The sequence below is a fragment of the Oncorhynchus gorbuscha genome, linkage group LG04, assembly GCF_021184085.1.
Source record: "Oncorhynchus gorbuscha isolate QuinsamMale2020 ecotype Even-year linkage group LG04, OgorEven_v1.0, whole genome shotgun sequence".
NCBI lineage: Eukaryota > Metazoa > Chordata > Actinopteri > Salmoniformes > Salmonidae > Oncorhynchus > Oncorhynchus gorbuscha.
This window is the reverse complement of record NC_060176.1, coordinates 51,911,572-51,939,115: the sequence shown is the minus strand read 5'-3', so window position 1 is coordinate 51,939,115 and position 27,544 is coordinate 51,911,572. Positions and strand designations below refer to the sequence as shown.

The 27,544-nt window shown below is 45.6% G+C and overlaps 1 protein-coding gene across 1 annotated transcript; it reads left to right on the top strand.

Moving 5' to 3' along the window:
- The first annotated feature begins 10,641 nt into the window (after window positions 1-10,641).
- si:ch211-166a6.5 (clustered mitochondria protein homolog) lies at window positions 10,642-27,536 on the top strand. Its single transcript, XM_046347149.1, has 28 exons — window positions 10,642-11,388; window positions 14,776-14,885; window positions 16,417-16,588; window positions 17,434-17,571; window positions 17,753-17,910; window positions 17,995-18,149; window positions 18,541-18,663; window positions 18,853-18,985; window positions 19,117-19,209; window positions 19,367-19,533; window positions 19,676-19,858; window positions 20,067-20,465; window positions 20,630-20,703; window positions 20,789-20,893; window positions 21,036-21,136; window positions 21,223-21,375; window positions 22,254-22,316; window positions 22,452-22,684; window positions 22,845-22,929; window positions 23,011-23,164; window positions 23,278-23,417; window positions 23,531-23,611; window positions 23,774-23,899; window positions 24,028-24,137; window positions 24,220-24,313; window positions 25,821-25,937; window positions 26,032-26,111; window positions 26,210-27,536. The coding sequence occupies exons 1-28, from the start codon at window positions 11,340-11,342 to the stop codon at window positions 26,934-26,936; spliced, it is 4,323 nt and encodes a 1,440-aa protein (XP_046203105.1). The 5' UTR covers window positions 10,642-11,339; the 3' UTR covers window positions 26,937-27,536.
- The last annotated feature ends 8 nt before the right edge of the window (window positions 27,537-27,544 follow it).

Sequence of the window (27,544 nt, the reverse complement as noted above, 5' to 3'; positions counted from 1 at the left end):
CTTGCGCTTATTTTTCTCATCGCCTGTCGCCATCTGAGCGCAACTATGATGTGGGTAACCGTGAACTGCTCGCCATCCGCTTAGCTCTAGGCGAATGGCGACAGTGGTTGGAGGGGGCGACCGTTCCTTTTGTCGTTTGGACAGACCATAAGAACCTTGAGTACATCCGTTCTGCCAAACGACTTAATGCCCGTCAAGCTCGTTGGGCGTTGTTTTTCGCTCGTTTCGAGTTTGTGATTTCTTACCGTCCGGGTAGCAAGAACACCAAGCCTGATGCCTTATCCCGTCTGTTTAGTTCTTCTGTGGCTTCTACTGATCCCGAGGGGATTCTTCCTTATGGGCGTGTTGTCGGGTTGACAGTCTGGGAATTGAAAGACAGGTTAAGCAAGCACTCACGCACACTGCGTCGCCGCGCGCTTGTCCTAGTAACCTCCTTTTCGTTCCTGTTTCCACTCGTCTGGCTGTTCTTCAGTGGGCTCACTCTGCCAAGTTAGCTGGTCATCCCGGTGTTCGAGGCACTCTTGCGTCTATTCGCCAGCGATTTTGGTGGCCGACTCAGGAGCGTGACACGCGCCGTTTCGTGGCTGCTTGTTCGGACTGCGCGCAGACTAAGTCGGGTAACTCTCCTCCTGCCGGTCGTCTCAGACCGCTCCCCATTCCTTCTCGACCATGGTCTCACATCGCCCTAGACTTCATTACCGGTCTGCCTTTGTCTGCGGGGAAGACTGTGATTCTTACGGTTGTCGATAGGTTCTCTAAGGCGGCACATTTCATTCCCTCGCTAAACTTCCTTCCGCTAAGGAGACGGCACAAATCATTATCGAGAATGTGTTCAGAATTCATGGCCTCCCGTTAGACGCCGTTTCAGACAGAGGCCCGCAATTCACGTCACAATTTTGGAGGGAGTTCTGTCGTTTGATTGGTGCGTCCGTCAGTCTCTCTTCCGGGTTTCATCCCCAGTCTAACGGTCAAGCAGAGAGGGCCAATCAGACGATTGGTCGCATACTACGCAGCCTTTCTTTCAGAAACCCTGCGTCTTGGGCAGAACAGCTCCCCTGGGCAGAATACGCTCACAACTCGCTTCCTTCGTCTGCTACCGGGTTATCTCCGTTTCAGAGTAGTCTGGGTTACCAGCCTCCTCTATTCTCTTCCCAGCTTGCCGAGTCCAGCGTTCCCTCCGCTCAAGCGTTTGTCCAACGTTGTGAGCGCACCTGGAGGAGGGTGAGGTCTGCACTTTGCCGCTACAGGGCACAGACTGTGAGAGCCGCCAATAAACGCAGGATTAAGAGTCCTAGGTATTGTTGCGGCCAGAGAGTGTGGCTTTCCACTCGCAACCTTCCTCTTACGACAGCTTCTCGTAAGTTGACTCCGCGGTTCATTGGTCCGTTCCGTGTCTCCCAGGTCGTCAATCCTGTCGCTGTGCGACTGCTTCTTCCGCGACATCTTCGTCGCGTCCATCCTGTCTTCCATGTCTCCTGTGTTAAGCCCTTTCTTCGCACCCCGTTCGTCTTCCCTCCCCCTCCCGTCCTTGTCGAGAGCGCACCTATTTACAAGGTACATAAGATCATGGACATGCGTTCTCGGGGACGGGGTCACCAATACTTAGTGGATTGGGAGGGTTACGGTCCTGAGGAGAGGAGTTGGGTTCCGTCTCGGGACGTGCTGGACCGTTCACTCATTGATGATTTCCTCCGTTGCCGCCAGGATTCCTCCTCGAGTGCGCCAGGAGGCGCTCGGTGAGTGGGGGGGTACTGTCATGTTTTGTCATTTATTATCATGTCTTGTCCCTGTGCTTCCCATTCTATTCGTTTCCCTCTGCTGGTCTTATTAGGTTCTTTCCCTCTTTCTAGCCCTCTCTCTCCCCCTCCCTCTCTCACTCTCTCGCTCTCTCTTCTCTCTATCGTTCCGTTCCTGCTCCCAGCTGTTCCTATTCCCCTAATCATCATTTAGTCTTCCCACACCTGTTCCCGATCCTTTTCCCTGATTAGAGTCCCTATTTCTCTTCTTGTTTCCCGTACCTGCCCTGTCGGATCCTCATTTATAATTCACCGTGCTGTGTCTATGTTTTGCCCTGTCGTGTCGTGTTTCCCTCAGATGCTGCGTGGTGAGCAGGTGTCTGAGTCTGCTAGGTTCAAGTGCCTTCCCGAGGCAACCTGCAGTTCTCGATCAAGTCTCCAGTCTGTTCTCGTCTTTACGTGTAGTATTATGCTTTTTGTTTTGTAAAGTTTATTCTGGATTAAATACTCTGTTTTCGCCAAGTCGCTTTTGGGTCCTCATTCACCAGCATGACACCCTGCTCCCAGTACACAGCATACCTCACCCCATCTACTGCCATACCCCCTCCTCCTTGTCCTCTCATCCTACAACACACACACACACAGATTCTCAATGAACCCAGATTAAACAGATACGGAGACAGTGTGAGCATGTGACGCACTAACATGCTCACACTGCCTATTCATCTAGTCTATTCATCTAATCTCTGGCAGCAGCAGGGACTGACCCAGTGGGCCGCAGTCCAGAGAGGAATGTTATGATATCTCATCCAACAGCTGTTCCACACTCGCTACCTATTCCCGTTACTTCCCCTCCTCACTCACCGGTAGACCAAGCCTGTTCCAGTCTCTCCGAGTCCTCTCTGCAGATGGGGAGCCACAAGTCCTTGGAGTCTGCACAGTGACAGTAAAACCAATGGGGTTGTACAGGCTGGTAGAGGGGCGGGGTAGGCTCCATGTCAACGAACTAGAAGGAGGAAGTGAAAAAAGGAGATGTCTCACCCCCCACACCAGACACCTGTAGTGGTAACATCATTATGACATTATACTGTTACTTATAGTGTAACTAACAAACTAGAAATCTGTGTTTCCACAATCACACATGAAGCAACACTGAAGAAACTAAAATGTCTAAATAACACTTAGCTCTGCCAAACCAAAACCAATCCTTTAGTCCTCATTTGTTTTCTGCATTCACCTAAACTGAGAAAATCTAGTTTAAAACTTCATAGAGATCCATAGGTGCTATTCTAGTGAGGGAGTAGCGTCACAACCAAGACGTAGCTCGATCTACCTTCCACTCCACAATTGTTATTTTTTATTGAACTTTTGTTCAGGGCGGCAGGGTAGCCTAGTGGTTAGAGCGTTGGACTAGTAACCGGAAGGTTGCAAGTTCCAACCCCTGAACTGACAAGGTACAAATCTGTCGTTCTGCCCCTGAACAGGCAGTTAACCCACTGTTCCTAGGTCGTCATTGAAAATAAGAATTTGTTCTTAACTGACTTGCCTAGTTAAATAAATAAAAAATAAATAAAAAATATTCAACTTGGCAAGTCAGTTAATTAAGAACAAATTCTTATTTACAATTATCTACAGTTACAGCCAGGAACTTCAATAATTTAACATTAGCCAGGCAGTTGTCCCTTGTCCCTGTAGCTCCCACTGATCAGAGAGGAGACCAGGACAGGCGAGAATAGCCGAGTAAAAGACTTCGGCCGGGATAAACAAAGCCCTGTTTTATTCTCTCTATCACTGCAAGCTTCTCCTCTACTTTGCTCTCTTTCACTTGCCTCCTCTCCTCCCCTTTTTTCCTCTACTTACAGCTGAATCGGTCCCTAGCTCAGCCCTGGGTGTGTTCCTGTCCAGAGGTGTGTGTGCAGGTGTATTCAAATCAAATTTGATTGGTCACAAGCAAAATGCTTGTCCAGAGGTGTGTGTGCAGGTGTGTCAGACAGGTCCTGAACGATGCGGGTGGGGCCAGGCTGAGACCCCTCCCCTCTGACATCACCCTGACATCTCAGGCCTACAGAGAGAGAGAGAGAGTTGGGTATGGAGGCACTTGCCACAGGGGTGTGGTCTGTGTGATGCTCTGTGCCAGACTAGGAGCCAGATCAGTGGGAACTAACAGAGGAACTGAAAGACAAATAACAAGAAAACAACCATGTTAGCTAAACTCTGAGCATTAGCCAAGGATACACCAGAGAGTACTGGTATTACCCATGCATGGCATCTCTGTTTAACATTAGATCAGCAATAGTCCAGATGACAACAGAAGTGCTAGTTCTTTGGGTCAAATTAGTGCCAGCTACCTGGCTTATACTAGAGGCTCAGTGAAGCCAAGCTATTTAGCTAATTAATAGACCTCTGTCTTAGCTACGCTAGTCAGCCAGCCATAAGGCAAAGCTTTCTTAGCCTGGCTGCAGGTTTAAATTGTATTTTTATATTGTCACATACCCTGGAAAGGTGCAGTGAAATGTGTTGTTTTACAGTGTCAGCCATAACGTATCAGTACAAATTAAGGTTAAGCGCCTTTCTCAAGGGCACATCAACAGATTTTTCACCTAGCATTAGCTATTATTATTGCTAGTTATCCTTGGTTGCTGTATCTATCTAGCTAGTAGGTTTTTATTTTTTTATTTAACCTTTATTTAACTAGGCAAGTCAGTTTAAGAACACATTTTTATTTACAATGACGGCCTACCCCAGCAAAACCTCCCCTAACCCGGACGATGCTGGGCCAATTGTACACCGCCCTATGGGACTCCTCATCACGGCCAGTTGTGATACAGCCTGGGATCGAACCTGGATCTGTAGTGATGCTTCTAGCAGTGCGATGCAGTGCTTTAGACCTCTGCGCTACTCAAGATCCCTACCCTGGAGTAGCTACATGATTGAACACCACAGTCCAGTCTTTGCTAGTTAGCTAAAACAGACTCACATCAGTCAGTGCAGTGCCTGTTGCTTGCTAGCTAATTGTAGCTAGTCAGGACAGAGAAGGCAGTCCAAAAACAATATGAACTGACCTACTGCTGATCTGGATAGTTTGATAGGACAGTCGGTCAGGGCATTCACATCAAATTTTCTGACACTACTGACTGTATACAGAAGTGCCACCCTGTCACTAAACTAACCCCGGGTTGCCTAATCAATAAAACCATGTAGTTAGCAACATTTGTTGAAAACATTCCCACCTAGCTATCCGATTACCCAGTGTGCGATAATCACTTGGCTGTAGTGTTGGTGCTTTGAATTTTCAATTGGGAACACAAAACACCCGCTGTGAAATCATGACATCAGTGATCTTCAGGTCGGAAAGTCAGAGCTCTAGAAAGATGACAAATTTCCGACTTGCAATTCCGAGTAGTATGACCTTTCAAAGCGATTTTTCCCAGTCAGAGCTTGTTTTTTTTTTCAGAGTTCCCAGTTGTCTTGAACGTACTGAAGCCACCGGTCGGCCATATTGGCACTTTCCAGGAGGTGCAGTTCTCCATAGGAATGAATAGAATTGTACAGTATTTCAATTAAATGTTTCAAGGACATTATTTTCTTGTTGTAGGGGACAGTAATAAGTAATCTAAAAATATATATACTTTAAGTGAAAAAACATGTTTATACTTCAAGGAACATAAATATTTTAATGTTTATCTCACATAATGTAATGTAAAAATATGTATTAAGGTGTCTGGAAAAGAATGCATGTGTCAAAAACAAATGTTGACATTTACACATGCATTTCTATGGCTTCCAAAATATGTTTTACAACAGTGGGGGAGTGCCAAAAAATGTCTGGAAAAGAATGCATGTGGAAGCAAACTAAAACATTGAAAAACAACCAAACTTGTGAAAAAAACAATGTAAATATCCAAGAAACACGAGGATAAAGTCTCACTTTTAGTAGTTAGACCAACTTTTATGCCTGTGCGGACACACACACACATCTACACCCCCTTATAAAACTTTTGTAGTGGCCATATTTCTCATGGCAATGACCCAAGTAACTAAACATAATACAGGGGTGGTGTGTATAGAATGAGTGATATTGTGTATCTCCCCTGTGAGTAGGCATATCACTGGTGGAAACCAGATGATTGACAGATCATTATCTCAAAACGCAACTGTAAATGTTACCCATGATGTTGGAAGTTGTTGTACCTCTAATATATAGGTACAGCCAGAGCTGTATAATTGTCAGATTTGGTTAGCCACTAAAAGGTAAAAAATCCTATATTCTAGAGAGATTTCAATCTGGAATGTGATGGGAGTGTAACCCTTCATTAAGTAGGAATGTTAGTGTGTGTGTGTTTGAGAGAGAGAGCGAGAGAGAGGAGGGCAGATGTTATTGGCTCCAGGTCGGTGGCTCTTCGCCTGTGGAGTCGAGGGGAAGCGTCATCATGCTTTAATTCGGCTGGCAGCTAACCGAACACGGCCATGCGAACCGAACGAGTGTGCTCGCTTACTCCATTAAAATACCTTCCCTTGAAAAACGAGAAAAAAACAGGAATTGTATTTTGTCCATTTTGAGTCCCCGTAGCCAGATTACTTCAAAATAATTACAATTCGTGTAATATAACTCAATAAATCTGTTATTACTTTGACACTTGTTGGCGAGGAGATCTTAGTCGCTCAATTTAATATCTAACTAAGATGTTTGGTACAGTATTTCTAAGTAAAGAAATGTGCATGAAAACGAGTCGTCTCTCGTTGAATGACAACAGACTTTCCTGAAGAATCCCTACTGTTGACCAATCACCGTCGAAGGGGCGTCGACTTCAGCTCCGAAATCCGGCTTGCCTCAAGAAAAAATGTCGTGTGCCCGAACAGGCGAAAGAAACCTTACCTAAATTCAAAATCAACAAAAACGTCGTCATAATATGTGCCCGAACAGTTTCGTCTGGGAAGCATGCAGACGCGTGAGCGTTGCTGCGCGAGGTGGGATAGCTATAACGTTATTATTCCTATTTCTTTCTGCATCACTAGATATGAAACAAAGCTGCAGAAATACTTTTAAAACAGCTACTGCAGCATTTGTTTTGCTACGAAACACTACTCGCACGTACTTCACTTTAGACTATTTTCATGAAATGCTCGCACTGACCTACCGCCAATATGGCTGGTGAATTGACCATTCGCTAAGCCCCGCCCCCCTTGGAGAGGAAGACTTTATGTCAGTATATTTTTTATTTTACTAGGCAAGTCAGTTATTAAGAACTAGTTCTTATTTACAATGATGGTCTATCCTGTCCAAACCCTAACAACGCTGGGCCAATTGTGTGCGACCCTATGGGACTCCCAATCCTGTCTGTGATACAGCCTGGAATCGAACCAGGGCTGTAGTAACACCTTTAACACAGATGCAGTGCCTTAGCTGCACCGCTCGGGAGCTTATGTAGATCATCTTTGAATTTACTCAGTCAGCCCAAAAACATGAGCCAAAATTGTAACGATTGTCTTCCTCTTCTGATGAGGAATAAGAAGGATCGGACCAAAATGCAGCGTAGTACGTGTCCATGATAACTTTAATAATTCGAGAAAATACCAAAAGAACAACATGCAGGAACGAAATGAAAATCAAACCAGTCCCATATGGTAGAAACAGAAAACAACTACCCACAACCCATAGTGGGAAAACAGGCTGCCTAAGTATGGTTCTCAATCAGAGACAACGACAGACAGCTGTCCCTGATTGAGAACCATACCCGGCCAAAAACAAAGAAATACAAAAACATAGAACGCCCACCCACCCACAAAAATGTAACTTCTCCTGCGATAATATATTTAAGTTGTATGTGGGAATAATGTTTTTTGAAACTATAACGATATAGTAAATTGATAAAAAATAGAACAGAAACAGATAACACAATGGTCCATGAATCCTTAGTTTGGGAGTTATAATAAGAAGATAACAGGATAATGCTCATTAAAGCATCAGCCATAATTATCCACCTATATTTGACTTCCATTTGGCCTAAACTAAAGTTAATTATCTCTGCAGAGGTTGCTGGCTGGCAAGAGGCTGAACAATTATTAACTCATTATGGTGCTGTCGTGATGATTGAAGCAAAATGCCATAGCTGCGAAAGACACCAGTCCTGTATTTCCAGTCTTATCTCAGTCTAGTCAATCATTCAATCAAGCATAGTGGAGAAACAACTCCAGGAATAGGTCAAAACAGATACTGTTCACATAACCATGTTACGGTGTGTGTCATTACATGTTGGTTGAGCTATAGGTTACATATGTGGTGTTATTACCTGTAGGTAAGCATCGAACTGGCCCACTGGCTGCACACTGGTTGAATCAACATAGTTTCAAATCACATTTTATTTGTCACATGTGCCTAATACAACAGGTACACCTTACCATGAAATGCTTACTTATGAGCCTTTAACCAACAATACAGTTTTTTTTTAAAGTAAGTAAGAAAAATGTGCTAAATAAACTAAAGGAAAAATAGTAACACAATAAAAGAATAATAATGATGTTATATACGGGTACTGAGACAATGTGCAGGGGTACGGGTTAGTTGAGGTAATTGAGATAATATGTACATGTCGGTAGGGATAAAGTCACTATGCATAGATGATAAAAATGAGAGGGGCAGCAGTGTGAAGAGTGTGATGGAATGTGTGTGTGTGTGTGTGTGTGTTGCAGTGTCAGTGTAGTATGTGTGAGTATGTGGTTAGAGTCCAGTCAGTGTATTAGCATGTCCAAGAGAGTCAGATAATTGTTTTATTATGAATAATTATAGAATAAGAGGGGTCAATGCAAAAATTCTGGCTAGGCATTTGATTAACTGTTCAGTAGTGTTATGGCTCGGGGGTAGAAGCTGTTAAGGAGCATTTTGGTCCCAGACTTGGTGCTCTGGTACCACTTGCAGTGCGGTAGCAGAGAGAACAATCAGTCTATGACTTGGGTGGCTGAAGTCTTTGACCATTTTTAGGGTCTTCTCCTGACACCGCCTGGTATAGAGTCAAATCAAATTTATTTATATAGCCCTTCGTACATCAGCTGATATCTCAAAGTGCTGTACAGAAACCAAGCCTAAAACCCCAAACAGCAAACAATGCAGGTGTAAAAGCACGGTGGCTAGGAAAAACTCCCTAGAAAGGCCAAAACCTAGGAAGAAACCTAGAGAGGAACCAGGCTATGTGGGGTGGCCAGTCCTCTTCTGGCTGTGCCGGGTAGAGATTATAACAGAACATGACCAAGATGTTCAAATGTTCATAAATGACCAGCATGGTCAAATAATAATAAGGCAGAACAGTTGAAACTGGAGCAGCAGCACAGTCAGGTGGACTGGGGACAGCAAGGAGCCATCATGTCAGGTAGTCCTGGGGCACGATCCTACCTCCTATAGAGGTCCTGTATGGCAGTAAGCTTGGCCCCAGTGATGTACTAGGCTGTACACACTACTCTCTATAGCATCTTGTGGTCAGATTCTGAGCAGTTGCCATACCAAGCCGGAATGCAAACAGTCAGGATGCTCTCCATGGTGCAGCTGTATAACTTTTTGAGGATCTGAGGTCCCATGACAAATCTTTTCGGCCTCCTGAGGGGGAATAGGCATGGTCGTGCTCTCTTCACAACTGTGTTGTTGTGTTTCGACCATGATAGATCCTTAGTGATGTGGACACCAAGGAACTTGAAGCTCTTGATGAATTTCAATGAAATTACGTTGAACCAACGTGGAATAGATGTTGAATTGACATCTGTGTCCAGTGGAGTAGGATATTTATTATTACCTGTAGTTAGGCCTAGAACTGTAGGTTATAACTTTAAGCCTGATCATTAGGGTACGAAACTGACCTTAGATCAGGGGTTATAGACACTTAATCCTACCTCTTTGGGTGCTCAGGTTTCATTCCTTGAATCCAATTATATTTCTGACTTCTCTCCCTGCCATAGGCACTATGATAAGGAGGTGAGGCTCTGTGTGTGATATAAAACTGTCTCTAGGATGGAATTTGAAAGAAACTGTACCACTGTTGCCTGCAGTCAAATTAACAAATCGCCCTCTAGTGGCCTCATGGGTGGATTGTTATTCATATTTTTTATAATGTCATTATTAATTAATAAACTTGTTTTTTTTAAACCCGCTGAAAACCTGATTTTCTATGTCGAACAAATGGTTTTGTTATGTTTCAGTATCCTTTGATGTATATAAAGTGTAATATTGGGATGCAAACTTAAAATGGAATACATTTAAACTCTATATCTGACATGGTACAGGTGTCTTCTTTTTTAAGCCCATAATCATGTGTGTGAGGTGTATACTTTTCTTTCAAAGTAGATTTGTTTAAGACTACCAAGAAACACTGTGTGACCCTGATTTATCCCACTGCAGTAAAAAGATAAACTGGCATTCCTGCAAAGGAAAGTCCTGCACATGCGCACACACACGCACGCACACACACACACACACGCATGCACGCACGCACGCACGCACACACACACACACGTACACACACCATTCATACACACATTACACACAGTCCATCCCCAAGCCTAATAACCAAGACATCTAACTTTACGTTCATGTTCTGTGAAAGGTGAGAGTTTCATAGCATGTGTTCCTTGTTCCTTATGTAAATGTGTGGGTCACCATAATGTATGTGTGATGACTCCCATTTCCCACATCCCTGGGTGTGTGTGTGATTAGTTTGATGGGTGTGTGTGGATAGCATGATCACACCTTTCCTCCAGGGCAGAGAGAAAAAGAGGGGGAGTGAGGGTAGAGGGGGAGGGGGAAGAATTAAGGAGAGAGAGTGAAGAGAGAGAGAGACTGAAGAGAGCAAGATTGAGCAGACACCCATTTTCAACACCTAGGCGAGGCACAGCAGCTTTGAGGGAGAGGCAGAGAGAGTTAAAGAAAGGGGGAAGGGGAGAGTTGAGTAATAGGAGGGTGTGGTTATCTTCCAGAGGGGAAACGATAAGCAGAGTTAGCTTGGTGGAACTCACTACACTCTTTCACTTGCTCCCACACACACTCTGCATTTACAAATACACACATACAAACTCCTAAACATACTCAATCTCACTCTGACCGGACGAAGAGAAGAGAGTGGGAACAGCAAGTCTGAGAGAGCAACCGCGTGCCAGCACAGAGAAACAAGAGAGTGAGGGAACAGCAAGTCTGAGAGAGCAACCGTGTGCCAGCACAGAGAAACAAGAGAGTGAGGGAACAGCAAGTCTGAGAGAGCAACCGTGTGCCAGCACAGAGAAACAAGAGAAGCACAGAGAAACAAGAGAGTGAGGGAACAGCAAGTCTGAGAGAGCAACCGTGTGCCAGCACAGAGAAACAAGAGAAGCACAGAGAAACAAGAGAGTGAGGGAACAGCAAGTCTGAGAGAGCAACCGTGTGCCAGCACAGAGAAACAAGAGAGTGAGGGAACAGCAAGTCTGAGAGAGCAACCGTGTGCCAGCACAGAGAAACAAGAGAAGCACAGAGAAACAAGAGAGTGAGGGAACAGCAAGTCTGAGAGAGCAACCGTGTGCCAGCACAGAGAAACAAGAGAAGCACAGAGAAACAAGAGAGTGAGGGAACAGCAAAAAAGGAAATTGGACATGAAAGACAAAGTGAAGAGAGGAGGAGCAGGAGATCAGGGAACGTCAGGTGAGAAAGAACACGACTGCTCAGCCTTGCTCTGGTGTCTGTTTCACAACACTCTTCTGTCTTTCACTTTCCCCCACTTCCTTGTTTTTCCATATGGTCTCTCTCTCTTTTTCTCTGCTGTTCCACACTGCCCTACAGGGTGCTATTGTAGCACTGCTGGTCTGCTGTAGCCTGGTTCCAGCCTGGTTCTCTTTCAGTCAAACTGTTGTTGTCTTGCCAAATGGTCTGGTCTGCCAATGCAACACTAACAGTGTGGCATTGTTAAAGGCAGGTAGAGTAAAGTCAGGAAGCCTGACTATGTCTGTAGGGAACACAAATCCTATATAGAGAGTACAGTTTTCAACACTGCCAATTACTAAGCCATGTTGTTGAAGGAAACAATTGTATGTATTACGTATATTCCTAGGGGATGCAGGAATGTCCCTAATATATAATCTCTGCTCTGTGTCGTTCCTCTTCGCCACACCACATGTCTCACTGCATGCTACAGTATGTTGTGCCCTTTTTCCAATGGAGGCTTTTCTCCCTCTTCCTGGCTTAAACACACACAAACACACACACACACACACACACACACACACACACACACACACACACACACACACACACACACACACACACACACACACACACACACACACACACACACACACACACACACACACACACACACACACACACACACACACACACACACACACACACACACACACACACACACACACACACCCCTCCTTCCATACTTGTGTAGTGAGCATATTTCTCATGGCATTGACCCAGGTAACTAAATACACACACATCTGCCTCTGTGTTACACTCACCCAATACAGGGGTGGTGCGTATAGAATGAGTGATAGTGTTTGTGTGTTTTCTCATGAAACCCATACCTGTGTAGTGACTGAGGATGTGTGTGTCTGTTGGGGGGGGGGGGTTGTTATCTTCCCTGGCATATCTCCCCTGTGAGTAGGCATTACCCGGGGGCAACCAGATGATTGACAGATTGTTATCTCGAAACACTGTTGTACCTCTAATATATAGGTATAACCAGAGCTGTGTAATTGTTAAGACTTGGTTAGACACTAAAAGGTCAAAACTAATAGATTCTAGTGAGATTTCAATCTGGAATGTGATGGGAGTGTAACTTTTCATCAAGTAGGAATGTTAGAGGTGTGTGTGTGTGTGTGTGTGTGTGTGTGTGTGTGTGTGTGTGTGTGTGTGTGTGTGTGTGTGTGTGTGTGTGTGTGTGTGTGTGTGTGTGTGTGTGTGTGTGTGTGTGTGTGTGTGTGTGTGTGTGTGTGTGTGTGTGTGTGTGTGTGTGTGTGTGTGTGTGTGAAAGAGGAGGGCAGATGTTATTGGCGTTAGGTATGGTGGCTCTTTGCCTCTGGAGTCGAGGGGAGTAAAGCGTCAGTTCTTCAGTTTGGCTGGCGGCTGGCAGCTTCCCTTGAAAAACGAGAAAAAAGCCACAATATTACTATTGTCCGTTTTGAGACGCTGTAGAATCGATCTAAGATAACTTAACTGGGGTCTGCATGATTCTCAGCTGAAACAGTTCGTAAGAGTTTTTGCATATTAAAATGATAACATTTTGTGACATTTTCTGTTCGTTTCGTTTTCTTCAGACGTTCAGGCACCCAACATTTTTTCTCGAGGCAAGCTGAAGTCGGTAGCTGAAGTCTACACCCCTTTGTAGGTGATTTGGTCAACAGTAGGAATTCTTCAATAAAGTCTTTGTTGTAATTCAACGAGAGACGACTCGTTTTCATGCACATTTTGTATTTGAGAACCACTGCATCAAAACATCTTAGTTAGATGTAAAATTGCGCGACTAAGATCTCCTCAGCAAAAACGTCAAAATGTTCTTTATTTATGTCTGAGAAAAAAACACTTTTCAACCTATATCATCTAATACACAATAAATGTATAGTAAAACATAAACAAATATAATGATATGACAAATAAAGAATGAATAAGCCTTTTCATACTTTATTATATGTCCATATATAGTTATAATCTGTTTGAGGAACATATACCCCAAATATTTCACCTTCTTTTTTACTTTACCAAACATATCATGACATTGTTGATAGTCAAAATCTGTTCCATGTGTGCACGTCTAAATCAACATTTGGGCCATTAAACTTAAACAGCGTGCGGGGGAGAAGGGCTTTGCAAATGGCTCGATTTTGTCGTTCTGACCCTATGCAATGTGTCTGCCTTCACCATGAAACAATTTTGTTTGGACTTCCTCACAAAATTACTTCTTTACTTGTAAGTTTAAGAAAGTGTGTAGGTCACATTCTGTATCGTAGAGGTATGAAAGTTATGTATTTAGATCCACCTGCTCGAGACAAATTCAGCCATTTCTTTGCCATGTCTGCGTCGTGAAGCAGTTGAGCAGGATACATGTTTTTCTAAGGACTATCCCTTTGACGTGACTTCGCAGTGAAGTGATATAAATTGATGTAATGACGCAGCCGACCACCAAAGGGAGGCAAATACCATTTTATTCAACAGAGGACCTTTACATGGGGAATGCGGGATAGCTGGTCAGCTGTACAGCCGAATGCATTCAACTGAAATGTGTCTTCCACATTTAACCCAACCCCTCTTAATCAGAGAGGTGCGGAGAGCTTCCTTAATCGACATCCACGGCACCCGGGGAACTGCCTTGCTCAAAACAATAGATTTTTGACCTTGTCAGCTCGGGGATTTGATCCAGCAATCTTTCACTGGCCCAACGCTTCTACCCACTAGGCTATCTGCCACACCTAATGGTCCTAGGAAGGTCTGGATTTCTGTCTTCTGACTTATAAAACGGTGGTAAACATATACATATAATTCTAGTGCCCAATTTCGGGGACTGACACCTTAAGAGGTTTTGAGTAAGCGCACTGTGCATGCTGCAGTACTTGATCAGGTCTGTGTGTGACATGGACTGTATGGTGTGTGAGTGTGAGTGTCGGTGTGTATGTGTGTGTGTGTCTCTGTGTGACTATGTGTCGGTGAGTGTGTGTAGGCATTCACATGCCAGGGTTGGGTGTGGCAGTCCCTTACCTCTGAGGTGACATCACTGCTTCTAGGCAAATACTGCCAACTCAGACACAGACCCACCCCTCACACATGCTGGGTCCTGCTCTTGTCTGTGTGTCGAGGTAGGGAACCTCTTCCTTTCCTCCTCCCCTCTCTCTCTCTGGCACACTACACACTCACTCTCTCTCAAAGCGACACTATAGCTGGCTACTGTGACATCTTGAAAAAAAAGATAATCCCACTGCAACGCAGTCTGATATACAATGTTTCTGCGGCCTTAATTCACCTGAACATGTCCAGGGGTTAGGGTTTGTTCTTAATGATCCGATTGGCATGTTCATTCCCTCCCTTAATCAGATACACTCACACTGACCATTGGGAAAACAGCTGCTGGTATGAAGGAGGAAGAAAACCCATCATTCCTTGTGAAGATCCAGGGGGCGGGAGTGGAACCATTTGAGCTACAGGTAAAACAAAGAGAGACACTAACACATAGTAACCAATGATTTATATAAACTCTGGATTGGTGATGATATGTATTGGCCATTGAGAGGCTTTGACGCCACCTGTCAGCTGTATTAATGGAATTCTACAGTATTAAATGCATTGAAGTATGTTTGTTGTTGTAGTGGAGACAGTGACATTAGTAAACCCCCAAAAATTGTACTTTAAGGAAAACGCTTATATATTCTTTCATTTAAAAAAACTTTTTCGTTCATAATATAATGAAAAGGTATGAATTAAGGTGTCTGTAATATAATAAATGTGGCAAAACGAATGTAGACGTTAATAAAGGAATTTTTATAGTTTCCAAAATAGCTTAAAATATATAGTGTATATATAAATGAATCATTGATAGTCACACACACTACACATTCACACACATTGGGCCTGAACCTTTAAACAACCCAGAGCCCCCTGTCCTCCAGGTTATGCACATCTGAAGGAAATGGATGCAGGAGTGTAGGGTGGGACATTCAATAGTACCACAACAGGTACAGATGTGCAGTGAGGGTGGAACAAGAGGTGAAAGGGACCTAAATTAGCACACCATTAATTCATATCACACTAGTGACTACATACCATGAGGCCACAGCCAATCTAAATGTGGAAGCATCAAATCAAATTTATTGGTCACATACACATATTTAGCAGATGTTATTGCGGGTGTAGCGAAATGCAAACTTGTTAAGTATAATAATGCCAAGTTCACCCACTAACTATTCTAAAGGACCACTATATATTGTGTAAGGACCAGTCAAGTGCATGTATGTGCATGTATGGCCAAGCCTGTGAAAGTGTATATTCATTTGAGTATGTTATCTAAGTAGCATAATAAAATAATCCCCATCAAAATCCGTCAGTTTAAACTGGAGATATATGGATAATCCATCAAATCCGCCTGTCAGCCTTCTGCATCTGCTGTGGAAAGTGGCCGAGTTACTAACCTGATCTCAGAGCATGTCGTATTATTCTGTATGTAATCCGAGACACTTCATACTAAGTAGTTGCAAAGTAGCTAACAGGCTAAAATGCTAAAGTTGTCGTTGATGAGATTTGAACTCACAACCTTTGGGACTTATGTAACCATACCAAATGTAACATATCAAACTAAATAGAATGTCTCGGATTCACATACAGAATAATACAAAATGCACTGGAGCTACAGCGGTGTTTCTCTGAAAATGCTTTAGAACCGTTGGGACTACAAACTAATATAACGCCACTATGGAAAGGGGAGACTCACGAACACGATGGTGTTCTCCGTTTTGCTTTAGGACCCATCCACAAGTGTCACAGGATTCATTTGAATGTAACCCATGCAAATTAATGGAAGTATGGAGGTAGTTTTGTGCCAACAAAAATAATAGGTTTAATATGTGTCCAAAAAACGAAAATATTTCCTGAGCTTTCATATATTTCATAGATATAGTACAGACACTTCAAAACCGTATTCTCTATGATAAAAAAATACAATAATTGTGTGTATCTCCGTAGGTCCATGGTTTCTGGCTGGTTCAGGAGGCTGTGATGGCAGTGTTGGGTAGAGAGGAGGTGTTTCCTCGCTCCAGCCTCTCATTGGCCCTCTCCGGGATGACCCTTGACCCCTTGACAGAGCTGCAGAGCCTGAAGAACCTCAAACCAGGAGCCACGCTCCGCCTGATGGAGGGTAGGAGAAGAACTACTTTACATACAATACTACTGTCTCCATGGTTACATCCAAAATGGCAACCTATTCCCTTAGTAGTGCACTACTTTTGACCAGGGCCTACCATATACTGTATGAGTACCATTTGAGACTTAGCCTCTCTGTCTTCCCCTTTCTTTCTTTCTTTCTTTCTTTATTTCTTTCTTTCTTTCTCTTCCTCTGCCTTTTTTAATTTAAATGTAAGAAATTTAGCAGACACTCTTATCCAGAGCAACATACAGTTAGCACATTCATCGTAAGTAAGTACATTTTTCCTCAGTAAAGTACTGTAGCTACCAGCAAAGTCAGAGCTAGTAAAGGGGGAAAAAAGGTCAAGTGCGAGTGTTAGTTCACAAAAGGCATTATTTTATTTACTTGTTCTTTCTCTCTCTACCACTCCTGACTCAGTCAACATCAAAGTCTTGTATGGGTTGAGAACATCAAAGCAGCAGGCTTGGCACAGGGATAACCTTTCTGCCAACCAGACTGCTTTTCTGTCTGAATACGAAACAGCCAAGGAAAAACCCAGCAGCAGGGCAGGTCTATGCCTGTGTGTGTATGTGAGGTAGAGAGTCGAGAGAGAGAGAGGTGTGTGTGTGTGTGGGTGTGTGTGTGTGTGTGTGTGTGTGTGTGTGTGTGTGTGTGTGTGTGTGTGTGTGTGTGTGTGTGTGTGTGTGTGTGTGTGTGTGTGTGTGTGTGTGTGTGTGTGTGTGTGTGTGTGTGTGTGTGTGTGTGTGTCAGCGGGACAGGTCAGTGCAAGTAGAACTATAACAATTAACCATCGGGCTCATTGGAATATGGCTTGTCTTTTGTCCTCTGTTCTCCAGAGCCATACTCCCCCAGGTCTGCAAGGGTTCATCTGGCTCGTGTGCTGGAGCTGCTGAGAGCTGTTGGACCAAACGATGCTCTGATGGAAGGACGATCACCTAGCCTACTGGACTCACTGACACACACACACTCTACAGGTACACACATGACAAACACATTAACACACACACACTGTAAGGAATCGCACACTTGTCATATTTCCAGGGTAATTGTTGCTATCCAGCTCGAAGGACCATGAAAACGAGCCCCTCTATTCGTACAGCTTAGAAGACCAACAAGTATATTGCCCATTCTCCTCTCTTTCTGCATGTTTTGTAGACTCTTCTGTCCAAACCAATGGGAAAAGCCTGAAACGCTCGTCCAGCAACACAAAGACTGACCCGGCCAATCAGGATGGAGCTCCTCCTGAGTACCTCCTCCCTGGAGCCACAGAGAGACCACTACTGGCCATGCTGCCTCACAACACTCAGCCAGAGGTACAAACACACACACATACACATACACACACACACACACACACACACACACTTCTCTCTCTGACTCTGTGCCTCTCTCCGAAGGTTCCCAGTTTTCTGCAGGACCTGTCACTCAGCTGTTGGAACCCGCCCCCTGGGCACAGAAAGCTACAAGGGGACTTCCTGTACATCACTGTAGTGACCCTAGATAGTCGCAAGTGTGACATCACATCCTGTCCACGAGGATTCTTCCTGAATAGGTGAGGTTCTCAGAAGTAACAAGCATATACGTTGAGGTCTGAAATGATTGACACACTTGATAAAGATGAACTATAATGACTGTATAAAATAAATTATTCAACTACTGAGCTATATTTTATGCAACAATATAGAGAAATTATATTATTTTATACTAATACAATTGCTCTTTCTTTGAGCATTTGAATGCGTATAACATAATATAATTCTCCATTCAATATGTGAATTATTTGTTTTACACTGTCAATATTGCTAATCATTATCGAGGGTGTCAATCATTTCGAACCCCACTCTACATGTTATCCATACGATATTATTTCAGTCAATATATCTCAGCTGCATATTGTTATTATCACAGCAATGACAACAGCAATGTGTGTGTGTGTGTTCTAGGTCTACAGTAGAGGTGTTTGATCCTCGGCCAACCTCGTCCTCTCCAGTCAGTCACTGCCTCACTGACCTGCTCTCTCATATCAGTCCTGCCTTCAAACAGGCTCTCGCCACTCTCAGAGCCAGGTAACACACGCACACACACACACACACACACACACACACACACACACACACACACACACACACACACACACACACACACACACACACACACACACACACACACACACACACACACACACACACACACACACACACACAGTGACGGACCCTATGTTCCGTATGTGTAATGTAGTGTCTGTCTCCCTGTAGGCCCCAACTGCCCCCAGTAGAAATGATGCTGACTCCCTACCGCACACTGAGCTGGCTGGGTCCCCCATCAGCCTCCCACTCCCACAGAAACCCTCTCAGTAGGCTGGGACTGGATCAACACTCTGGAGCACAGGTCTGTGTCACACACACACAGTTTAACAGCTCTTCTCAGTTTTTAGGCCAAAGGACGGACGAAAAACCAATCGACCAAGTGACTGACTGACTGACCAATTAATTGATTGATTTGGTGTTTGTGATGTAAAGGCTCCAGACTGGAACGAGGAGCTGCAGGCAGCCAGAGATCTGCCTCAGGGCAGTCAGGAGGAGAGACTACAGAGAGACAGAGCTCTACTACAGGTACGCACACGCCATACTCACTAGGAGTCCTCCGGGAATTATTCACTGCTGACAAGCTGTTATTGTTGCTCTCAAAAAAGGATCTGTCATGCTGCTGTGTTTGAACTGTAAGGCTATTGAGACATTTCTAGAAAATACATTATTCTCTCTCATTCAGGTGAACAGTGCGTTTGTGTGGGCGGTGGCCCAGGGTGCGGAGACTGTTATTGACGGCTGTGTAGAGCCAATCAGTGGAGGGCCTGATGACCCCGCCTTCCTGTGGGGCGGGCTGTTCCTGAGCCAGGGAGGAGCAGGGATGGCATTAGGGGGCGAGAGGGGACGCAGGTAAGATCTTGTTCAGCTTGTCTTCAGCGGATCTCATTGTATGTAGCGAGAGAATTACCAGTCTTTTTATAGTGTATAATCATAGAAACAATCCTGTTGAACTCATCATGCTGCTGTATAACAACACACTCCTCCCTCCCAGGGTGGCCCAGAGGCTGGAGCTGAGAGGTGTACAGTCCTACAGTGACCTGGAGGGGGTGCTCCAGGGCCTCCACACCCTGCCCACCGCCACCGTGGACTACAGGGGGATACGTCTGTCTGCCCAAGGCCTGGCTCCTGGCCTGGAGGGCCCAGAGCAGGACCAGGGCCCCTCTGCTCCTACCAGGTACAACTCAATAAGAACATAACCATGAGCTTTTATATGCTCCCCAGTGATTTGTTTAATTAGGACAGTGTTTGCATCTACCTGCAGTTCGTCTTTGTCGGGGGCATGCCACCCTCACCTTCTCCTACCTTCTCTCTCTCCCCCTATCTCTCTCTCCCTTCCTCGCGCTCCCCCTCTTTCCCTCCTTCTCCCTCTCTCTCTCCCCCAGGGGTATTCTGTACGGGGTGGGCGCTGGGCCCCAGGAGTCCCCCCACCGACGCTGTCTCTTGGAGCTGCTGGCTCAGGCTGCTAAAGGCCTCAGCCTGCAGAGACACGCTGTAGTGGGGCCCAACGGCCACCAGGTGCCTCTGTTCACCGCACTTGACGCCCAGGGGCTGCTTGGGGCTGATGGGAGGTTCTACCTGCTAGACCTCTTCAGGAGCCTGCCGGCCGATGCCAACTACTGCCCTGATGGAGGGAGGCAGAGGGAGGAAGTGGAGAAGAAGGAGGGGTCATGGGAGGAGGGCTGGCCAGAGCAGTACCAGAGCACTTCAGGTCTGCCCAGGAAGTTCCCTCATGGCCTCTGCAGGCTAAGACCAGAGCTGCTGCAGGCATTCATCCAGGACAAGTCAGTACAAAACACCTCTAGTTAGCTATACTGTAGGAATAGTTCTTATGTACTGTATGCATGTGGGACAGTCTTTACAGTAACTTTGCAGTAAGTCACATTTCTAAATGTTTTTTTTGTATTGTGTTGTTTCTAAGATTGTTCCCTCCCTCCCTCTGTTCCAGACAGTCCCAATTCACTCGCCGCTGCAAAGAAAGGATGGAAGAGAATGGAGGCGTGGAGGAGTGTGTGAAAGCAGGTGAGGAAAGGACGTTTTTATTTTTGCTCTATATTTCAAGGCTATCAGAGCTGACATGTTATTTTGTGTGTGTATGTGTTACCAGGTGACCATCGAGGTACAGATGCAGTGAGAGGTGCTTGTAAAGATGTGGGATCAGTCAGTGACATCATCTTTGAGATGCGCTTCAACCCCAGCGTGTTCTCCTCGGGTATCCCATCTGCTCCACACATGCACGAACACGCACAACACACACCCTCCCCTTCCCCATACAGCTGAGACAAAACCACTGCTGTGGCATACCAGAGTGTAAAAGTTGCCCCTGTCTCTGTCTCACCTCTCTGTATGTTCAGACGTGACCTTCCCCAAGAGTGACCATGAGGCCGTGAGGCTGCAGGAGAGGCTACTTAGAGAGGCTGCAGCCTCCATCATCACACAACAGATACCTGCCATCGTGAGTGGAGGAGCTCTCTATTCCTGGAGTTCAGTTTATCAACCTGTCGTAACCTGTCTCTTACTCTAGCTGTATGTGTGTTTCAGGTGGAGGCATGCCTGCAGGGCAGTGAGATGCCTCTAGATGGAGCTACGCTGAAGCAGGCGCTACACCAGAAAGGCATCAACCTCCGCTACCTCGGCCAGCTGACCAAGGCCATCAGCCAATCAGAACACAAGGAGCGGCTTAGACATATAATGGTCAGACTCAAAACTCACTCACACACAACGCAACGGCACTCGAAGAACAAGATATACATACGCTGAGTGTACAAAACTTTGGGATCATGCTCTTTCCATGACATCGACTGGCTAGGTGAATCCAAGTGAAAGCTATGATCCCTTATTCATGTCACTTGTTAAATACACTTCAATCAGTGTAGATGAAGTGGAGGAGACAGGTTAAAGAAAGATTTTAAGCCTTGAGATAATTGAGACATGGATTGTGTATGTGTGCCATTTAGAGGGTGAATGGGCAAGACAAAAAATTTAAGTGTCTTTCAACGGGGTATGGTAGTAGGTGCCAGGTGCACCGGTTTGTGTCAAAAACTGCAACGCTGCTGGGTTTGCTCAACAGTTTCCCGTGTGTATCAAGAATGGACAACCACAAACGACATCCAGCCAACCTGTGGGAAGCATTGGAGTCAACATGGGCCAGCATCTCTGTGGAATAGTTTCGACGCCTTGTTGAGTCCAAGCACTGACAAATTGAGGCTGTTCTGAGGATATATGCTTATATATGTATATATATATATAGAGGAGTGGCAGGTAGCCTAGCGGTAAGAGCATTGGGACAGTAACCGAAAGGTTGCTAGTTCAAATCCCCAAATGGACAAGGTGAAAAATATGTTGATGTTCCCTTAGGCACTTAACCCTAATTACTCAGGGTTGTTGTTGATAATGGTAGACCCTGGCTAACTACGACCCCAGTCTCAAGGGAAGTTTCTAACTCACATAATACCCACCTATACATGTGGGAAACAGGACAAATATAAGCACCTACCTAATAAATGTTTTATACGAGCTGTGATGATAGGGATTTTCTAAACGTCACGCACCCTCGCTTTTCTCTCTTACAGAGGCTAGCTGTTGGAGAGATTGTGGTTCGTTCTTCCAGAAGGATCTTCAACAACTTCTTGCAGGTACTGAAACAGTCTTCATTACAGTGTCATTATCACAGTCCTTATTAACTCGTCTGGGGTCAGCTCCTTGACTGGGTGTGGGGAAAGCATCATTACTGTCTGTAACCATAACAACCTCCTCTCCTCTGTCCACAGGGTGTGGAGGTGTCAAGTCTCTCTGCAGCTGTCAGTCACTTCCTCTGCTGCCTATTGGTTGCCCATTACAGCACTGCCCCCACAGGGGAGGAGCCTAAGAAGAGGTCCAGGAGGCGGGGTCGTGGGGGAGGAGCTTCAGACAGCACTGCCTGGAGTGCGCTCAGTGGAGCGGAGCTCTGGATCCTGATTGGCCAGGACGCAGCAGAGACCTATGACATCACTCCTGGCCTAGGGTTGGCACATTTAATGAATTAGTCATCAATCGATTAATCAATCAATTAGTCCATCACTTGTTACTTGTACAGTTCCTTGCGTTGTCACCTAATGATTATGATAGTATAATAATACCAGTAGTTAGTGTGAGCTGATGTTTTATGTGTCTCTGTGTTGCAGTTCCACTGCTGACCAACTAGTAGAGACGTATGGGCTGCAGAAGGTCTCCCTGCTTAGAGAGTTCTGTTTGAAGACTGGATTACAGGTACACACACACACACGCAAGTACACACACACATACACACCTTCTCAAACAGACCTCACAATCTTTATGTGTGTCCCTCAGCTGCGACTGAGAGAGTACTTCTTCGACAACCGAACTAAGGCTCCCATTGGTCCAGACGACGTGCTCAACATTTTTCCTGTTGTCAAGCATGTCACCATGACAACACACGATGCCTCGCGAGCGTTCCGAGCTGCTCAGAGTAGCGTTCAGAAAGGTGAGTTGGGCGGGTCACTGCTTGGTTCAACACACCTGGTTAGAGTTTGTTGGTGTGTGTTTTTCTGTCGTTGACACCAGCGGATGTGATATGTATGTTTTCCCGTCCCCCAGGCATGATGGAGCAGGCTTATGAGCGTCTGAAGGAGGCAGCGTATCTGTTTGGTCGTGTGTGTGACGACCTGAACGCGGAGGCCTGCTCCTGTCTAAGCCTGATGGCCAGAGTGGCTTACTTACAAGGCCAGCCCACAGAGGTATATACACACACACACCTCAGATTATGGCCTCAAATGTAAGGCATAGGATTGTACGGCTGTGTAACTCACTATTATCCTGTGCCTCTCTACCCCCACCCACAACCCACCAGGCCCGCAGTGTTCAGCTCAAGGCTGTGGTCATTAGTGAGAGAGTCCTGGGCTTTGACCACCCCAACACTATCCAACAATATGTAAGTACCACATTGTCATCCACTACTCATCCAAAGCACCACCGTCCTCTGGGGATATCAAAACTCCCAAGGATCAATAAACAACAAGTTGGCCTTTGTATGCCTTATTTATTTGTCATCCGAGTCATCTTTAGCTAAGTGAATGAGGTGTGTGTCCTGTAGGCTCTGTTGGCGGTGTATGTGTTCGCTGGAGGAGAGTCTGCTCTAGCTCAGAGGTGTCTGTTCAGAGCCCGTCTCCTGATGCTCACAGTCCATGGAGAGGACCACCCCTACACCGCTACACTGGACGTAAGTCTGCTACACTCCAAACCTACACCGTTATACTGGAAGTGAGTCTGCCATACCCTAACCCACCCCTACACTGTTACACCGCCAAGACCTGTTAGAGGAGACTAAACTCTCTCCCTCTCTCTCAGAGCTGTCTAGGTTTGGTGTTGCCGAGCGAACAAGCAGGGCAGTTCCTACAGAACGCACTCAAAATCAACACTTCCTTCTTTGGCCCCACCGACGTGCACACTGCTCTCAGGTATCAAGCACTTAAATCCCTCACTCTCTCAACCAATCAGCCAAGTCACTACGCAATCACTCTATCTCCCCCATCTCTCCAGTCAGCATCTGTTGTCCCAGTGGATGTGTGGAGTGGGAGACTATCGTTCTGCCATGAACCACGAGAAAGAAGCTCTGTCTGCCTTCACCAGCCTGGTCTGTACCTAGCATACTGTGTGTGTGTGTGTGTGTGTGTGTGTGTGTGTGTGTGTGTGTGTGTGTGTGTGTGTGTGTGTGTGTGTGTGTGTGTGTGTGTGTGTGTGTGTGTGTGTGTGTGTGTGTGTGTGTGTGTGTGTGTGTGTGTGTGTGTGTGTCAAATCAAACTTTGTTTGTCACATGCGCCGAATACAACAAGTGTAGACCTTAGCGTGAAATGCTTACTTACAAGCCCTTAACCAACAGTGCAGTTCAAGAAGAGTTAAGAAGATATTTGCCAAATAAACTGAAGTAAAAAATAATAAAAAGTAACATAATAACATAACAATAACAAGGCTTTATACAGGGGGTACCAGTACCAAGGTTAGAGGTCATTTGTACATGTAGATAGGGGTGAAGTGACTATGCATAGTTAGTAAACAGCGAGTAGCAGCAGTGAACAAAACACATTTTTTTTGGGGTGGGGTCAATGTAATAGTCCAGCGGCAATTTGATTAATTGTTCAGCAGTCTTATGGCTTGGGGGTAGAAGCTGTTAAGGAGCCTTTTGGTCCTAGACTTGGTGCTCCGGTACCGCTTGCCATGCGGTAGAAGAGAAAACAGTCTATGACTTGAGGGACTGGAGTCTTGACAATTTTATGGGCTTTCCTCTGACACTGCCTATTATATACGTCCTGGATTGCAGGAAGCTTGGCCCCGGTGATGTACTGGGCTGTATGCACTACCTTCTGTAGTGCCTTACGGTCAGATGCCGAGCAGTTGCCATACCAGGCCCTGATGCAACCCGTCAGGATGCTCTCGATGGTGCAGCTGTATAACTTTTTGAGGATCTGGGGACCCATGCCAAATCTTTTCAGTCTCCTGAGGGGGAAAAGGTTTTGTCGTGCCTTCTTCACGACTGTCTTGTTGTGTTTGGACCACAATAGATCGTTGATGTGGACACCAAGGAACTTGAAACGCTTGACCCGCTCCACTACAGCCCTGTTGATGTTAATGGGGGCCTGTTCGGCCCACCTTTTCCTGTAGTCCCCGATCAGCTCCTTTGTCTTGCTCAGATTTAGGGAGAGGTTTTTGTCCTGGCACCACACGGCCAGGTCTCTGACCTCCTCCCTATCCCTATCTCATCGTTGTCGGTGATCAGGCAACCACTGTTGTGTCGTCAGCAAACTTAATGATGGTGTTGGAGTCGTGTTTGGCCACACAGTTCTGGGTGGCCACACAGTCGTGGGTGAACAGGGAGTACAGGAGGGGACTAAGTACACACCCCTGAGGGGCCCCAGTATTGAGGATCAGCGTGGCAGACATGTTGTTGCCTACCCTTACCACCTGGGAGCGGCCCGTCAGGAAGTACAGGATCCAGTTGCAGAGGGAGGTGTTTAGTCCCAGGGTCCTTAGCTTAGTGATGAGCTTCGTGGGCACTATGGTGTTGAACGCTGAGCTGTAGTCAATGAACAGCATTCTCACATAGGTGTGTGTGTGTCTGTGTGTCACCCTGTTGTCTCGGTCAGTATGGTGAGGACCACCCCCAGAGACGTTGCAGCTATGAGTTCCTGCGTTCCATTACCCAGCAAGCAGTGCGTGTGGAACGCTCTCTGAGGCAAGGCGGGAACCCGCTCACAGCTGAGGTAATAAACCTTATTCTGTTCTCTTTGTGTACTAAATAAAGGTCCAGAGAAGGTGACCATTAAATTCCCTTCTGCCTGTCTCCTCTCTCCCCAGGGGCAGTCTCTGTCTCCCTCAGCTGAGACCACTCTGGAGCAGCTGGCCCTGGTCACAGGCATCAGGACACCAAGCCACAGGTAACACACAAGTGAAGAATTGTATTAATATATATGTATTCATATATTACCAAAATTATATTGGCAGACACGAATCTAAGCGTGGTCTGGTCTCTTAGTGACAGGCTCCTGGAGTTCAAACAGAAGCTGATGGAACAGAGAGAGGCAGAGGAGGCCGCTAATGCCAAACCAGACAACACACACACAAAAACAGTGAACGGAAAGGAAGTGAAGACCCCTGAAAGAGAGGAAGAGGAGGATGGGGTAGTCCAGGAGACCACCAGTGAGGAGCTCCCAGAAGAGGTAGATCCAGAGAAGAACACAGCCGACAAACAGACAGTGGACGGCCATCAACTGGAGGCCAATGACTGGTCCGTAGATGTGGGATCAGTAGTAACAAGCATAGTAGAGGGGTCAGCGGCAGAGAGTAAAGCAGTAGAGAGTGGACCTGTAGTAGAATCCAGTGAAAGAGATGGAGATGAAGACAGAGCTGCCCCAGAGGCTGAGCAGCACACAGGGACAGGGGATGGAGAGGCAAACCTGATGGCTACAGAGGAAATGCAAACTGAGCCAGTCAGAGACTGTTTAGAGGACAGTCAGAGTCTGAGACAAAATGGAGGTTTAGAATCAGAGGGAAACCAATCAGACAACGATGTGGAGGTAGCCAATGAGAAGCCAGCGTCAGATAAGGTCAGCGGTGTGAACGGAACGCCAAGGACCAGCAATGACCAAGCCTCAGGAGGTCTTTGCGAACAGGGACTCCTCGACGACCATCAGCCAAACAAAATAAACACTGGTCACAGCAGAGGGCAGATGCTAGCTAATGGACCAGTGGTGTCAGAGTGAAGACAGAGAGGGAGGGTCCATCATAAGAGCCTAGTGGTTAGAGCATTGGACTAGTAAGCGGAAGGTTGCAAGATCAAATCCCCTAGCTGACAAGGTAAAAATCTGTCGTTCTGCCCCTGAACAAGGCAGTTAACCCACCGTTCCTAATCATTTGTTCTTAACTGACTTGCCTAGTTCAATAAAGGAAAATATAATAATAATTAAAAAGAGCAAGTGACCATAGAGAGGAGTCATAGGACAGACAGGCAGCTGCCAACAAGATGGGAACTTATTAACGGTGCTGTTGATTCAGCTGGATCAGAATCTTTAGAGTAGAGAGCTGTGGAGGATGAGATGAAAAACAAAAGCAGAAAGTGAATATAGAAGTGTACCATTGTCCTTGACCTGGTGGTTTCTTTAGGGATACTGGAAGAGGGCTACACTTTGTGTTGCTTTTTTTCAATATTAAACATTTAACTCTTGACTGTTAAACAAACCAGTGTTTTTCTTACTGCTGTTGTCTAATTTAGTTACAGATAAATCAAATGTTATAACAGCATAAAACTGAATGTTTACACGAACACAACTGAACCAAAATAATAAATACATTGGGAAAAAGAGGCAGTCTG